Source organism: Penicillium chrysogenum, assembly GCF_028827035.1.
Source record: "Penicillium chrysogenum strain IBT 35668 chromosome Unknown utg000001l_segment0_segment0, whole genome shotgun sequence".
NCBI classification, from domain to species: domain Eukaryota; kingdom Fungi; phylum Ascomycota; class Eurotiomycetes; order Eurotiales; family Aspergillaceae; genus Penicillium; species Penicillium chrysogenum.
Window position 1 is genome coordinate 8,365,011 of NW_026622749.1, and position 16,824 is coordinate 8,381,834.

The 16,824-nt window shown below is 48.1% G+C and overlaps 5 protein-coding genes across 5 annotated transcripts; 4 read left to right on the forward strand and 1 right to left on the reverse strand.

Moving 5' to 3' along the window:
- Positions 1–394: 394 nt before the first annotated feature.
- Positions 395–4,147, forward strand: N7489_003294 (uncharacterized protein; the record flags this gene model as incomplete). The annotated part of the gene is made up of 2 exons (XM_056709049.1): positions 395–3,272; positions 3,327–4,147. The coding sequence occupies 2 exons, from the start codon at positions 395–397 to the stop codon at positions 4,145–4,147; spliced, it is 3,699 nt and encodes a 1,232-aa protein (XP_056573351.1).
- Positions 4,148–4,744: 597 nt separating this feature from the next.
- On the reverse strand, positions 4,745–6,509 carry N7489_003295 (MFS transporter; the record flags this gene model as incomplete). Its single annotated transcript, XM_056709050.1, has 2 exons — positions 4,745–5,038; positions 5,097–6,509. The coding sequence occupies 2 exons, from the start codon at positions 6,507–6,509 to the stop codon at positions 4,745–4,747; spliced, it is 1,707 nt and encodes a 568-aa protein (XP_056573352.1).
- A 3,711-nt stretch (positions 6,510–10,220) lies between these two features.
- N7489_003296 (uncharacterized protein) lies at positions 10,221–11,810 on the forward strand (the record flags this gene model as incomplete). The annotated part of the gene is made up of 4 exons (XM_056709051.1): positions 10,221–11,074; positions 11,137–11,544; positions 11,602–11,743; positions 11,799–11,810. 4 exons carry the CDS (start codon positions 10,221–10,223, stop codon positions 11,808–11,810), a joined length of 1,416 nt encoding a protein of 471 aa, XP_056573353.1.
- A 546-nt stretch (positions 11,811–12,356) lies between these two features.
- On the forward strand, positions 12,357–14,024 carry N7489_003297 (cytochrome P450; the record flags this gene model as incomplete). Its single annotated transcript, XM_056709052.1, has 3 exons — positions 12,357–12,550; positions 12,609–13,058; positions 13,118–14,024. 3 exons carry the CDS (start codon positions 12,357–12,359, stop codon positions 14,022–14,024), a joined length of 1,551 nt encoding a protein of 516 aa, XP_056573354.1.
- A 744-nt stretch (positions 14,025–14,768) lies between these two features.
- On the forward strand, positions 14,769–16,544 carry N7489_003298 (uncharacterized protein; the record flags this gene model as incomplete). Its single annotated transcript, XM_056709053.1, has 1 exon — positions 14,769–16,544. The coding sequence occupies one exon, from the start codon at positions 14,769–14,771 to the stop codon at positions 16,542–16,544; it is 1,776 nt and encodes a 591-aa protein (XP_056573355.1).
- Between the last annotated feature and the right edge of the window lie 280 nt (positions 16,545–16,824).

A 16,824-nucleotide genomic window follows, 5' to 3' on the forward strand; every position in this document is an offset into this window, starting at 1 on the left:
AGGAAAATATCAACCGGCCTGTGCCTATCTTATGAAAGATTGGATCTACCTAAAATAGTGTCCGTTCCGAGTTCCTTTCCTCTTTCATCTTTGCGAATTCCTATACTTGCAGGAGAAAACAAAAAAAAAAAAAAAAAGTTGGTGGGTTCGTCTTTGTTCTATGCAGCCACAGCCGGGTCGCACTATTTCCTACAAAGAAACCGATACACTTCGCCTCCACAAGGCTGCCTTCACCAAGACTAGAATTGACGGTACGTTCTAGCGCAATTAACAGGTGACTGGGGGCTCGGGGCAACATGGTGATATGCTAACAAAGAGCAAGAACAGCCTAAACCGGTCAACAATGCCCCTCGAATAAAGGTCTCCAAAAAGAGACATGAGCTATTGGCTGTTAATGTCACCTGGCCGGCCTCGTAATCTTCCAAGCCAGAAGACCAAGTCTTCAAATCAAGGAAAACTAGCTTTTCGTCCTCGCCCTCCGTCGCTGAAGCTTCCAAAGAAGCCCTTCGGTCTGGAAGCCCGAGTCACAGCTGTCCGGGGCACCGTTTCAGGTCAATCGAGTCCCACAATCTTTCAAGACCAACAGACAATGCCGGTGCAGATCGCGGACACCACCCGTGGCCCGTCTGAAGCGGACCCAGGGGCCCCTGCTCACCACATGGCACCCGACACTAACAAAGGCCAGGGCCAATCACACCACTTGGGTCTCAAAGAAGAAGATATTGCAAGCAGGGGCCCCGGGGATACTCGGTCTGCCTCCCCGCAGAAACCTTTGGACACTATGAGAGACTTGGTATCCCAAGATTCCGAAGATGATTCTGAAATTTCTCCATTGTCGGACTATCTCCCTCCATTGCGTTCAGCTTCCCGCTTAGTTCGCCTCGTCCCAGATCTATCCTCGCACTTCTCCATTGTCTCCCCGGTCAGCGCTGATTCTAATATGGACCGCTCGATGGGGCCCTCATTTTTCGAACGGGAACTAGAAGAACGCGTGCAGACGTTATATCGAAGCTCTGCAGACGTCGATCCCGATGCATATGGGTCTGCCGATCAATCAGAGATCCCCCATCCGTATTCTGGATCTGATGAGACGTTGGATTGTGCTTCATCATGCTACAGCCGTCGCACTTCGGTGACCAGTGTCGGCAGCACATTCTGGGGAGATGATGAGCGATACCCTTACAAAACGGCCGATGCATACTCAATCTATTCCCCTGTCGCCGCCGGTGTCTTCGACGATGCCCATTCCATCTGTTCCTCGCGGCCTTCCTCGGTAGTGGCGCCCTGCCAGCTGCACGTGTCAAAACTCGCTTGCCCAATTCCCATCACCAAAAATGTATCAATGAACGACCTCAAGAACAAGCCCTTGCCACTGGAACCATCCTTCGGTCCCAGTTCAGCCCCTAGTCACCCAGGCGACTCCCCCCTTTCGGCAGTTTCACCACGCTTCAAGTCACAATGGTCAACGCAATACTCCAAGAGGGAGTCGCTGGTCTCGTCGCAACTCCCCGCCGCGGTGAGCCATGACGAGTGGAAGCGTTCCATGTTACACCAGTTGAATAACCAAAGACAATCCGAACTTTCACGCGATACGTGCGGACACAGCCAGCGTCAGCCGCAGCGTCATCGTCGACAGCGGTCAGAACTAGTGATGGGTCATCGAGCCCGCCATGTCCCAACATTATCGCAGGCGACCGAGGAGCTCGAACATGCGCTCGCGGGCCTGACCGACCACGATTTGACTCACAAGAGGCTGATCCTCGATGGGCCGTTGCAGATCAGCCGCCATAACGGGGACATGATTGCTACCCGGCCCGCGCCCCTCCCCCCTTCCACGAAGCCTCACTCACAAACACCACAAGGGAAATCGGCACTGAAGGACAGCAGTCGCGTCAACATCAAATCAAGGGATACAAGTCCAACCAAAGAAAAGAGTTACAAACTCAGTAAGAGAGAGGCGAAAGACAAGCCTCGTCGATCGGGCAGGGATAAGGAGATGGAGATGGATGAGAAGCCCGACGCAAAAGATACTCCAACTTCCAAGGAAAACATCAAAAAGGCAAAATCTAAGAAATCTTTCCTGGCATTCCGCAAGCAAAGCCAAGCGCGCGATGCAGTTAGCGTCAGCTCACGGTCGGAGGATTCCCTCCACATGACATTGGAATCGCATTCTGCCGATCCCTTCGATCTGGCCCCCACGCGCGACAGCCTGCTACTTCAATTACCTCGTCTACAAACTAACCGTCTCGGGAATCCCTTCGATCACGTCGCGGAAAAAGCAGTGCTATCGGGTAGCCCCGGCCTAGTTGCCATGGAGGGTGTGAACCTAGAGGAGAAGCCCATAGCCTCTAAAATCCGCCAGAGCTGGGCTTTGGTCTCGACTGCCCAGGCGAGCAGCGTCCAACTCACCGAACATATCCATGAACTTCCTGCTACTCCCCCATCGCCTTCATCCGCACTCCCTGCCCAGGGCGAGCGCAATGTCTCAGTCAATATCACCCTCCCCGAAGATATGCCGGTGGATTTGATTCTGTCAATTATGCAAAACATCGACTCTCTGGATGACCTTTTCAACTTCGTCCTCGTCAATAAAAAGATCTACACCGCATTCAAAGGTCGGGAGCTGCCCATGCTGAAAAACGCCCTGTTTAAGATGTCCCCGCCCGCTTGGGAAATGCGCGAGATGAGTCCGCCATGGGAAATGGAATGGCAGCCACTTATAGATCCGGACTCCCAGGTTCCTGAATACACGCCCACCCTGTATCTGCAGAGATACGCGCAGGATATCTACACCCTTGCCAAGCTGAAGGCGTTGGTCCTTGCGCGATGCGCTCCGTTCCTGCGCCGCGATACCATTCGTGGCCTGGCGGGCGTGGATAACACCCGCGCTGAGGAAGTCGACGATGCGTTCTGGCGACTCTGGACCTTCTGTCGGATTTTTGGCAGTGGCAAGGGGCGGGAGAATGATATCGCTGGCCAAATGGACTGGTTGAAGGGTGGTGTCCAGGCGAAGAATCATTTCACCTCGGCTTCGACGATGACACAGCCTTTCGGTATGAACAATGTCCTATTCGAACCGCCCGAGGGTTTCGGTCGTGGGAATCTTTCCGGTCTATCGCAGAAGCAGATGTACGATCTGACAGAGATCTGGACGTGCATGGGTGTTCTGTTACAGCCGTTGCATGGAAAGTGCATTGAAGCCCGCAAGGTGGGCATTTTCGATGGCATGGATGTCCCAGATGGTGATATAGCGCGCGAAGAGACCGTCCTCGGTAAGTGAAACAATCATCCGTTTATTTGATATCACGGCTAACTCAGACACAAAGAGGAGTGGACTTCATACATTCTCACGCTCGGTCTGGGCGCAGTGTTAACACTCAGCTCAGTCTGCCCGGCCGACACCACTGCCGCCACATTTACCAAAGCGAAGTCCCTCGGTCTCGCGAAATGGGAACCAACCGAAACCGAAGCAAGTCGATCATCATTCCTGAAAGAAGCCGTCTCGCGCGCCTACGAGCTCGAAGAACGCGCACTTGATAGCCCGACCGATATCAGCCCGCAAAGATCAAGCCCGTTCGAAAGCGACCGCGAGATCCGTGAACGCCAAGCCGGATTCGCCCACGAGCTTCGTTGCCGCCGTGAACGCGGTCTCGACCCTGACCCCGCGGGCCGGTTATCCTTCTCTGCCGAACGCCCTATGTCTGAGTTCAGCGCTATTGTCCATAATCTCAACGGGTCGATCCGAGGCCACCGGCCCATTCAATCGGTGCCTACTGTGCCTGCGTTAGTTCTTGACAGGTGCTCGACTTCAACTGCTGGGACGGCTCCTCGTACTCCGACTCACCTGTCTGATCCTGCCACTGCCTTTGCTTCGTCGTATATTCCCCCTCTGCGACCGCAGGTCCTAGACCCTGTTGACCGCGCCATCGATATGATGGTTAACGAGCTTGGCTTTAGTTCTCAAGATGCTAAGTGGGCTCTTAAGATTACGGATACTGGTGAAGGTATCGATGCTACTGCTGCTGTGGAGTTGCTTCAGCGTCAGCGGATGCAGAATGAGCGCAACCCCTTTGGTCAAGGCAATACCCTGCTGTCAGATGTTATCAAGCGTCAAAAATCACAAGAGTTGGGCTGGCGCTGGGCTTGATAATGTTTCAATTGCTTTGGTTTTTTGTTGTTTATTGGCCTGCGTTCCATTTCCTTCATGCCCTTATCCACGCTTTACTGCCACGACCATTATGTGCTATATACCCTTGCTGTTTATCTTTGGAATTTGGGTTTCTTTGGAATTTGGATCATTCTCATAGATTGCTTTTGACTTCATCACTCCACCCCTCCGGATTGTCTGGTTTTATGTCTCTATCCAGTCTCGAATTGTGCTATCTCGTGTGTCAGTATCTGTTGAGCATTTTAGCGAATAAATTGCGATGTTTTATATAGGAAATATCTATTCTAGACAGTTCGGCCTAGCTTGATATAATTCCCTAGGTATTTGTATCCATCTCAGTGTCTGCAAATCCCAATAGTTGAATAGTATTCTTTCTTGGGGTCATGGCAGCATCTCCACAAAGATCTATCAGACTCAAGGTCGAATCGGACCCCATTTTATCCCAGCAAATAATGCGACCTCAATAATCTATCTGAAGCAAAGGGCTAGTGTATATCCAAATGCGTAAAAAAGGCTGGAACGAAAGCATAAACTCGTCACATCGTCATGTCGGCATATTTTGTAAGTCCGTCTATTTCAAACACCACACGGCTCGTCGTCATCCGACTTGTCTCCATCATCACTGTCCTCGCCCCAACCCTCTGCTTCAAGTGAACGCCCGCGGATACCGAAGCTCAGGATGAAGCCAATGAAGGAGACCGCAGCAAATACTCCAAATGCCAGAGCCTCTCCTTTGGGCTGGATCTTGGCTGTGAGGGAGAACAACCCTCCGGAGAGGAATGGGCCTACTGCACGTCCAGCTGCGGAGAGAGTTTGTGCAAGGCCATTCAAGGCGCCGAGGACGGCATGGTTAGGTGCCGAGTTTGTAACCTAGAAAAATCATTAGTTTCCGTGGAGTGTACAGAAAGAGAGACTTGGAATTCTTTACCAGAAGCAGGGCACTGGTCAGACCACCCACAGAGGCGATGGTCTTGACCAGCAACACAAGACAAAGTTCGACAGCCATGATGGCCGACTTGCTAGTCAAACCCTTACCAGTCTTGCTCTTGTACCCAATGAAGGGCAGTAGGATAAACGAGATGACAAAGCCAAATAGGCCTGCGCGGTAAGACCATCGATTGCCCATCTTGTCTCGCAGGCGGTTGAAGATACAGATTTGGAAAATGATGGTCACAATTCCAGCAAAACCTTGAGCAAGGCCGATCTCGGACGGGGTGAGTGACCGACCGGCCGGGGGTTTGGCTTGTGCGAAGATTGGGAACAGCGAGTTGAAGGAAACATTGCAAAGAGCAAATATCAGGTATGTCACAAGAAGTAAGAGTGTGTCTCGAGTGAAGATCTCATCCCAAGTGAGCTCCTCCGGATGGCCAAGTATGCTCGACACCTCGGACGCAGAGTCTAGATCACTGTCGTGTTCATCGATATCTAAATCGCGGCGGCCGTGGGGGTACGGCACTGTTGGCGGGACCTCCACGTAGGTTGGGTGGCGGGCATTGCCGGTAAACTGCCACAACCATGTGAACAAGCTGCGCACCTTTTTGCCGATTTTTGGAAGACTGTCTGCATCTTCGAGGCTCTCTTCCAGGAAGAGAGCTGTGAAAACGAAGTCCATCAGGAGGACAACAGCGGACAGTACGTTTGGCGCAAGATAGGGATATGGGTTTTTGCTGCCAGTAAAAGGGTTTGTCTCAAAAATCAGAAGTCCTCCTAGGAGTGGTCCCGTTATACCTCCAATTCCGTATATTACCGGGAGGTATGTAAAAGCCTGGGACTGATTGCTTCGGTCGGTGATTTCACCAAGGCAGGTTGACACCAAACCCTGGTTGCCATTTACCACGCCCATCAACGCCTGCACAACTATAGCTTGTGCGAGGTTTTTGCAGAATCCGAATGCAACGAAGCACATCGCAGTCAGAAAGGTGCCAAGCAGAATTACCGGCTTGCGACCAATACGGTCCGAAAGCCAGCCCCAGAAATAGTTTGTGCTGAATTGAGCCAGCGCAAAGGCCGACGCAATGCTGCCCACGTATACGCCCACCTGTGACTGTTTCACTTCGGGGAATGTCGATGCCATGTCGGGGAGGTAGGGACTGATCGAGTTCAACGCCGTTTGCTCCGCCAGTGCGATTATCGCTAGCACTGCCATTTGCCTCCTCGGCAGCGGCGATGACATTCCAGGGGTATCGGCGGTGTCATAATGGGGATCGTGTGAGCCGTCCGCAGAGGATTCGGACTGGCCCGAATTAGGTCGCCCACGCGACTTGGGTGGTGGAGTATCGAAGGTCTGGTAATGCTGCGTGGAGGAGCGGCGATTGAGCAAAGCCCGGTCTGGACCCGTCATTCTGGCGACACACCAGCAAAAACAAGACTGAATCAAGTCCTGTCACAGCTAACCATGCGATTGGGGGTTGTGCCGAAAGCCTGGTTGTAAACGCAGTGCTGTCGTGTGAGTGCTTAGTGGTATGGTCGCAACCCGCGCTGGTCGGATTCGCGCGCGGTCAATAGAATAGATGTGTAAATGCAGGTCTAAGCAGATGATCGAGAAACAAATGTGTCAAAAAGTCTAGAAGGATTGAAGTTGTCCGTAACCTTGGAAAAGACCGCAAGCCGGATCAGGGAACACAATGATGATGTAAGCGATGCTGCAGATCCCATGCTGAGTAATTTGTTCCAGCCAGCCTACGCAGTGGCGCGGAGTACAATTATTGATTCCAATTTATCTGCATGGTGCTTGTCTTGCTTGTTCCTTATTCGATTGAGATTCATAGCCCTTGCATATGTCGATCTTGTGTTACAATTTGGTGCCGAGGCTCAACTTATTCCAGCCAAACTATGTAGGGTAAATTGACCTATACTTAAGACCAAATCAGTAATATCATAGGATATTCACGAATGTCAAATGACAAAACATGCGATATAAGTCAAGGGAATACAATTTGTGTATTTATACGCAGCTTCGGTAGGCCCGCCTAGGGCACAGGTTATGCAGGCATCATGCTGATGTGATTTATAGGATTGGCTGTCAAAATGTATAGCCAATGGAATGTACCGTTTGGGTGCATAAGGTGGCGTTTATTTAATGGTGGCTCTTATAGCTTCACTCAAGGGATGTAAGTAAATTAGTATTGCAGTCTATAGTTAGTTATAGATTACCCTCATCCTCTTATTCTTGATATAACCGTGTATTCCAATTTTTCCACATATAGTGCATTTTGACAGTGCCTTCTTTCGATAATATATAGGCTCCACTCCATTATATTACCTTGATCTGTTACTCTCTTTCTTAGGCTTTGGCAAAGGATCTAGAGGCTCTAAGGGTGGAGGATGCTCTGATACACCCTCTATATCACCAAGGCCAATTCGCCAGAATAGGTGGGTTCCTGTTGATGGGATAGATATCTTGAGCCTAATAGACTAGAAAATATGAGGCGAAGGGAGACCCGTTGCTCTTATGAATTATCTGTAGCTTTTTATCCTTTGTAACTTGCTCAGTGATTCGTCGAATCGACTGACAGGTCCTAGGTACCTACCTAAGTAGTCATGTCATTATAAAGCACATGTGATGGTACCTACTATAACCTTTCATTGACTCATAACGTAATCGGAAAGCGAGTGGCCACTGTAAGCGAGTGGCCACCCTCCCCCCATATATAGTTTTTAAATGCATTTATCTCAACCAAAACGCCATTAAATTAAATAAACTAAAATCATCATCTATCTGGGCATATCTCTCTTCTATAGCCTAGCTTTCTACATATCCCATATACTCGTCCGGCCTAGGGAGGCGGTTTTAAACCTTCCGAAACCTGCTCACGATAGTTGTTAATACGTATAACTTAGGCCTTAAATAGCTCTGAACGTAGCTCACGAACCTCCTGAACTAAGAGATCCCCTTCGTGGACTATCGTCCTTATAGATCGAGTTCGCTTTTACTTTTTCTTCTCGTTTTTAGCGCGTAAATCGCTCACTTCTTTCTCTAGTAATACAGCGGATTGTATTATAATCTAGTAGGCTTTTAAAACCTAGTTAATAGCGGAATTAAGCGGGCTCGGGGGGGCTTCTTAATCTTATACGAAGTAATACTTTAATAGAGGAAGCTTACTTTTCTAATTATATATAGTTCGAAGGCGTTTTTAGATCCTAATCACTACCCCAGCTAGGAAGGGGGTAGAGGTAGTAAGCCGGATATTAAGCTTCGAAATCACTCTCTCTAGTATAAAAGGTATTAAACTAGTAGATCGAAAGCTATTTTAATAGTCTCTAATTTAAAAGCTTTAATTCGTATAAGAGGATATACTTCGAGGAAATTAAGTTTATCGATATAATTGATTCCGTTCCGCATTTTTATTTTAACTATCCGGCCGTACGAGCGTTTTAGCACTATAAAATAGCCGATATCGAGAGGCTATAAAAGATAAGAGGAGTGCGGAGGTATATAGATTAGTATGATTTTATTTTCTTTATAGACTTTATCGAATCTCGGGGTTAAATAACTTCTATAGCTATTAAGTATTAAAAGCCGATACCCCCCCCCCTTTATACGTAAAGAAGTGGTAGGAATAAAGAGCTTTTTAAGCTAGCGAAGTCTAATTTTATTAGAGGTCTATCTATTAGGACTAACCTTAAATCGCTAGTCCTCTAGGAGGCCGTCGAACTAAGATTTAATAAAGACTTTACCTTTAAAAATTATATATAGGGGGAGGGCCTAGCTAGTAGTATTCGTACACTCGATAATAGTCACCTATTCTCGATTTCTAGGCTATAAAAGTGCTCGCCGGCTATAGTATTCACTCCTCGTTATCACCTTCGCTATAGCGGTTAACCCTATCGCGAAACTAGTCTCGTTAAAGTTATAAACGTTATCGGAGTCAATCCTAAATTAAAGGATAGTTTTTTAAATAAGATTAAACCACTCTATAATAATCTTCGGGTCTTCGCACTTCGCACGTTCGTAATTATAGCGTCTTAAGAACCGGGAGGAAAGGAGAGGGTGCCGGTTTATAAAATTGTAAACCTATTTATCACTAACCGAAAGAACCGGGGTGGTTCTACGCTTTTCGAGGAGAAGATTCGCTATTTCTCGTATAGTAGAGGGCCGGGGTGCTAATCCGCGAGTATCTATAGATAGAATCTATTTTTTAAGAGATTCCTCCTCAATTTATATCAATTTATATAAGTTAGCGCGAGAAATCGCGCGGTGTTATATACCACTAAGCCGGTGGCGGAGAGTTATACGCGGGACTTTGTAAGTGCGAGCAGCGAGAGCAACAGATATAATATCTCCATTTTTAAAAGCCTAGATAGCTAATAAGATCCTACCCTCTTACTCTATTGAATTTATAGAGGATTAGGAGCGAATTGGTGGCATAGTGGGTGGTTGAATTAACTAAGTGCTAGTTCATAGACGCGTTTTTGGAGGTGGTGGCCACTCGCTTACAGTGGCCACTCGCTTTCCGATTACGTTAGAATCTGTTTGGTGCCTGAGGCATCACCATGTGATGGAACCTCTATGTATGATAGCTCTCTCTCTTCTCCTTCTCTTCCTCCTCTCCTCGTGTGTGCGAGGCAGTCAATCCACGCAGTGTTTTCTCCATTCCATTTCTATCTAGATTGCATCTCCATTAAAATCGTACTCAAGCGTACATATGTAGCACGTCGGGCATATAATACTTGTGAAATCATTTCAAGCAACTATGTTGTAGGTAGAAGTACGGAGTTACGGAGTAACATATCGGCCAGTTCTATTTTATTACAGCAATACTGTTGCAGTTGTGAGACTGGGGACCAAATACCGAATGTAACAGTTAAATACATGTAGTGGTGAGACTAGTATAGAATATCTACTCCGTACTGCTGACCATGAACCTGCACTAGCACAGTGGTGGTAGCACTTGCCGTTTTAATTGGGTCATCTTCACCATCGCAGATTGCTTTGAGAAATCTCTGCATTCAAGTTCCTGCGAGTCACATGAGGCCTCTGAAAAGAACTGGTCCTCGTGAAAGTAATCTTTCCCACAAATTTGCAAATCCTTCCTCACCTCAACTGCTAGCAATGGCCGTGTCACAGAGAACTACCGGGGCCACTGCTCCACTTGCCAAAGGTGTCAAGCAGAACGAACCGAAGAACGCCTCCAAATTTACCGACGGCGCGTCCGATGAGTTCGAGTTCGGAGGCCCAGTCGGCGCTACACTGTTGATGACAGGCTTTCCCCTCTTGATGTGGTACATGTGGATTGGCGCAACGTACTATGATGACATGCTTCCTTTGCCTGAGTCCAATCAGACGTGGGCTGAATTTGGCCGTCACCTTTGCCAACTGGTCTACGAGGGAGCCTACCCCACCGCCAAAGCATGGGCAATCTACTGGACCTTTTTCGTCATGGAGGCACTGATGTACTGCTACATGCCTGGAGTTTCGAATTTCGGCCGGCCCCTGAGGCACGAAGGCGGCAAGAGGCTTCCCTACTACTGCTCCGCCTATTGCAGCTTTTACGCGACGCTTGCCATTGCTGCCACCCTGCACTTTACTGGTGTCTTTCCTTTGTACACACTGATTGACGACTTTGGTCCTATCATGAGTGTCTCCATCCTGTCCGGCTTTCTGAACAGCTTCATCGTCTACATCCAAGCTATAGTTCGCGGGCGAACCCACAGACTGTCGGGTTCTCCCATTTATGATTTCTTCATGGGTGCTGAACTAAATCCCCGTGTTGGAATTCTGGACTTCAAGATGTTCTACGAGGTCAGAATCCCGTGGTTTATTCTGTTCCTTATCACCTGCTCCGTGGCGGCTCGCCAGTACGAAACATATGGCTATGTCTCGGCCGAGGTAGTCTTCCTGGCTGGAGCGCACTACCTGTACACCAATGCTTGTGCCAAAGCCGAAGAGATGATCATTACAACCTGGTAAGTTAAGAAGAAAGAAGAAAGTTTGCGACAAAATCTCAGCTAAACTGACGCTGGAAAAGGGACATGTATTTCGAAAAGCTTGGCTTTCTGCTCACCTTCTGGAATATGGCTGGTGTGCCTTTCACTTATTGCCATTGTGCACTTTACTTGGCCAACCATCCCCCATCTGAATATCACTGGAACCGATACGCCCTCGCAGTTTTCTCTGTCTTGTACATCTTTTTCTACTGGATGTGGGACAGTGCAAATGGCCAGAAGAACACGTTCCGCCACAAGGAGAAGGGCCAGCTTACCAAGCGGAATACGTTCCCTCAAGTGCCGTGGCAGGCTATCGACAACCCTAAGACGATTCAAACAGACACAGGCGATCACATTATGGTCGATGGCTGGTTTGCAATCATTCGAAAGCCAAACTATGTACCAGACATGTTCTTTTCTATGTCGTGGGGCCTGATTACCGGTTTCAAGTAAGATCCCCTGTTTACGAAGGTCATGGATCGACATGACTAACTACTTACTAATAGGAGCCCATTCCCTTGGTTCTATTCCATTTTCTTCATGGTCATGATTATCCACCGCACCAACAGGGATATCAACCGATGCCGAAGAAAGTACGGCGAGGCCTGGAAGCGCTATGAGAAAGAAGTACCCTACTTGTTCATCCCCGTAAGTTTCAAAAATAGGTGTTCGAAATGGTAGGAAATTGCTGACAGATTTGGAGTATGTGATCTAGTTGGTGTGCCGACCATGCAGAGTGGCCCTCGCTTCTTTCCCTTTAGTGTCGGAGCTCTTGGGAGGTCGTTATTTTTGCCACCTCCTATCCACGGATGTCAGTTTAATGACTCCGATGGTTTTTAAGAATGTATCTTTAAATTCACTGAACGTCTAGCGTGCATTAACGATGGTGTAATTTCCAAAGGCCGCTTTCGACTTCAGGACAAATTCATCAAATTCCATACGCTTGAAACTTCGTCAAACCTAGCATACTTTAATTCAAACTATTACTCCGTACTTGCGGGTTGACTACAAACCAACGGCCTCGTTCGGGCCAAATGGGGCCAAAGAGCGTATAAACCGTCATTTCTTCCGACATCCGTAGACAATATGTATACATGTGATCGCGTCTCGTTCTGGCCAAAGAGTGTCTGGACGTATCATGGTAACCTAGTGGGACTTTTTGCTTCTCCCCGGTAAGAAAAAGGACAGATTATGGATGAAGTGCAATTGAAAAACCAGCATCCTGCAGAGCACCTGGGCAACCCACGACAATTACATGAGCATGATGCTTCAGATTCTTGTGTCGGCTTTGCTATTTGCATGGCTTGCTTACGCTGCAATAAGCCACAGGCTCACATCAAAGGCAAATACTAACACTTATTCATGTCCGCCTGTTCATTTCTCTTGGATTCCCTTCGTTGGTCACATCCTTGGGATTGCAAATAAAGGCTCTAACTTGTACATCTCATCACTATGGTATCTCAGTCTTCCTCTCCATCATATCATATACTTGGCTTACACGAAAGTTTCTCAGTTCGACCCAACGCTCGTCGATGAAAACCCTGAAATTCAATGGAATGGACATGCACTTGATTCACCCGCTGGACTCAGATAGCATCAAACAATTTACGGGAATGCGTCATTTAAGCCTGATGTCTGTTTTCCATGTTGCTGTTGGGCCTGCCATGGGCCTTGTACCCGCAAGCCAGAAATTCCTCACCGATCCTGATACTGGTGTTTTCAAGCGGGAACTATCCAGGTTGTTTAACGGCGAGCTTCGGAACTTACAGAATCTTCGAAATTATGCATCTCTGATGGACCAAACAATTGAGACGTACTGGTGTGAGACCTTCTCAGAATGCGATTCAGAAGTTGAAATTGGTCTTGGGTCCTGGATTTTCGATTTCCTTTCTCGCTCGATGGGTGCTATGTTTTGGGGGGAAGACGGCCCCTTCGAAGATGATAAGTTTCGCAATCACCTCAGGTAGGTACCTCCCTGGAACTCTTCCCGGATCACACAACTAAATCACTGTCTGTCTACAGACTTTTCATTCAGAATCTGGAGGCCTTGCGCAATCCAATTCCGTGGCTGATACCATTTGAGCTCCGTTCAGCCCGGAAAGCCGTTCGTCAGAAGATGGAGGAATGTGTTGAAAATGGGAATTACGGAAGGAAAGCAAAGCAGGGAGTGACGCTCTTTGAGCGGCTGGCTTTTCTCTACGAATCCCTCGAGATTCCTCGAGAGGGCTTTACCGACTGCCATTTGGTCGCAATTGTCGGACTGATGTCTAATGTCATTAACATAATAACGTGGGCATTCTGTGAAATTGTGGCTGATTCAGACTTATTGGTGTCATTGCTGGCTGAGATTGAAGCCATTGTTGATGCTTCATCCCCCAACCCGGTCATTGATGTTGACCAAATCCGACGCTCCTGTCCACTCCTAGTGGCAACATGGTACGAGCTGTTGCGTACATATGGCGATTCTCCCGTTGCACGTGGCGTACATGAGGATAGCGTCTTCAACAACAAATATCAGCTTTGGAAGGGCTCGATTATTATGACTCCAATTCATCTGCACAATTTCAACATAGACATATGGGGAAAAGACGCTGAAATATTCCAGCCCAGTCGGTTTCTCCAGAAGGATGGAGAAGTTAGACAAGACCTTGTCAAGCACCTCAACGTCTTCGGCCTCCCTGGCATGCACCAGTGCCCCGGGCGGTACCTTGGTATGAATTTGACACTTGGAATGTTAGCCAAGGCTCTCCTGTCCTTCAACTTTATCCCGACACCTGGCGAGGCTCTCGGGCGAGGGATCCTTCCCGCGCGAAAGGATACTATGTTGGGGCTGCCGGCTCTGAGCCGAGACCCCAGGGTCATTGTGAGACGTCGCGAAAGAATTCGAGCAGTGCATCTTAATTTCGATAATGTGAGACCTGGGTGGTAGAAACACAGAGTCCTTAATGGAAGGTTAGCTCAATTCGTCCTGCATAAAGTCCAGCGCTTCAGGCGCCGGGATAGTAGAATTAGAAAGACAAAGTGACCCTTACCACGTCATGTCAGCCTTCGGGAAGATTCATCAACCCTGCTAGGATTGGTTGAAGTACGTTGAAACATGCTTCCCATTTCAAGCAGAAATATTACCATGGTCGATCGCTATAATTCTGGAAGACTAGGAATGTTCTTAGCGCAATAGTCCGGAAGCGCCGAAATAGGCAACCTGATAGCCTCCCTGTTAGGCTAACAGCCCTGGAGGTCTGTCTTCAGCTTATTATGATACAATGTTACTTTACTCTGTACTTAGTGATTTGACCTGTTTCTCCGAATGTGTTGGTTGAGTTGGTTTTGGGTGCGGCCCGACGTTACATGGACCCACCTGGGGAAAGGTCAGAATGTGAAAAATACTGTAAGACCCACTCTCGCAAGGACCCCGGCCAATAAGAGTCCATTACCTGTACATTAGGTATGGCAGAAATGTGGATATCGTCAGACGTACCTAGGTTGTAAAGTACGGAGTATGTATGTATTTCTTTAACGACATACTCTGTTATCTGACTGCACTTGGACCTGGCTTATGTTTACCAATCAGCTATAATTTCTTCACCCTTCTGCTAGCGCAAATTGGTTATTACCTTGCACCATCTACGCCAGCGCACTGACCTGGAATCTGTCATCCCAACCCAACGAGAAAATGTCGTTTGGAGTTGGAATTTTCGGCGCGCTGGTGGTACTGTACCTCACAAACTTCACCTACCGGCTATTTCGCAACGTCGCCGCTGCCAAATCTATCGGCCTACCTTTCTTAGTGTATCCAATAGATCCAAGCAACATCATCTGGCTATTGACGTCCGTCCCTTTGCGGCCATGGTTGAAGCGCATCCTCCCAGCGCAGGTATGGAAACGTCTCACGCTGACGATCTATGGCTGGGAGTTCTACGAGAAGCGCCGCCCCTTCGAGGAATATGCGGCTCCCCAAGGAAATCAAAAATCGTTCTTAGTTGCCAGTTGCGGGCCTCTAGAGCTCCACACCGCCGATCCAATCCTCGCTACTGAGGTACTGCGACGTACGAATGATTTCAAAATGCCACCGCTTACTGGACTGCTCCTAGGTCAGTTTGGACATAATGTTCTCACAACGAATGGAGAGAGATGGGCGAAGCAGCGCAAGGTTGTTGCAAGCGTGATCAACGAGCGTATCTCTAAGACCATCTTCGATTCAACCGTATGTCAGACCACGGGCATGCTAGATGAGCTTCTTTTCATTGGGATGGACAGAGAGAAAGTCTCTGCTGAATCGACAAAAATGTTCGATATGATTAAGCAAATCACAATTCATGTACTAAGTGAGGCTGGTATGGGTGTAAAGGCTCCGTGGAAGAGCAAAGACAGCGAGAAATCTATGTCGGGTTTCAAGATGACATATATTGAAGCCTGCAAAGTTGTCATGGAATCTGTCACTGGGCCGATGATTATCCCAACTGACATGCTTTTAAATTGGCCGTCCTGGCTCCCTGGATACCGGAAGTTGAAGCAGCTAGGCATTGCCAAACGCGAGTTCCCTATGCACACAGAAGTCCTTCTCAACCAAGAGCGTCAACGCATTTGGAACAAGAAGACCTCATCAGGACAAAGCAATATCATGAGCCAGTTGCTTCAAGCAGCAGAGCAAGATAATGAGGCAAAATCCCTCAGCAAGGAAGAGTTGAATGGCAACCTTTTTCTTTTCACGGCAGCGGGGTTTGAAACAACAGCAAACACCCTCTCCTATGCCATAGTTTTGCTTGCCAGGTATCCGAGATGGCAGGAATGGCTATTCGAAGAGGTTGATTCCTTGATGCCTACAGGCGTATCAGAAGCTCCAGAGTATTCCTCTGTCTTTCCAAGGGCAACGCGTATCATGGCAGTTATGCTAGAGACATTGCGTCTGTACACTCCTGTTGTTCACGTCCTTAGAACAAACGAGACACCTCAAGAGTTGATGACATCCGAGGGCATGATTTCCCTTCCAGCCAACTCGTCCGTAATTATAAATCACATTGCACTACATCTTGATCCAGACGTGTGGCCCGATGTTAACCGGTGCTCTGACCCATCGTGGGTCCATACCGATAACAATGAACTCCCTGACGAGTCCACTTTCCGCCCTTCCCGCTGGATCAATCCCCTTGGGTCTGCACGCCCCATATATCAACCGCCGAAGGGGTGTTTCCTTCCCTGGGGTCATGGACCGCGTGTCTGTCCAGGACAAAAGATGGGCCAGGTTGAATTTGCCGCGGTCATGCTAAAACTGCTACAGCGCCACCGTATAGATGCTGTGCCGCTCATTGGGGAGAAGCCAAGAGAAGTTGAGCAGAGATTGGATGGACTGCTGAACAATAGTGTTCCAAAAATGACTTTGATCATGGATGGCATATATGATGCAGACAAAACGGGAGGCGTGAACATGCGATTGACTAGTCGAAAATGAAATTCAATGATTATGTTAAGGCAGTGGACATAGAATCGGGCACATATCTGTATGTGGGTAGTGTTGGATGTGATCTTCAGTTTATTCAAAGGGTCATTCCGAGAGGAAGTGAGAGAGACGATGATAAGCCAAATAGTTTTACTGGTAAAACCATGTGAAAACGTGTGGAGGATCTTCGATATTTATATTTAAGGGCAGATGCGTGTGCAAGAAGGCACTCGGATTATGGCATTTTCTCTGCGCCAATGACTTGGTGTAAAATGCATTCTCGTTCAACCAC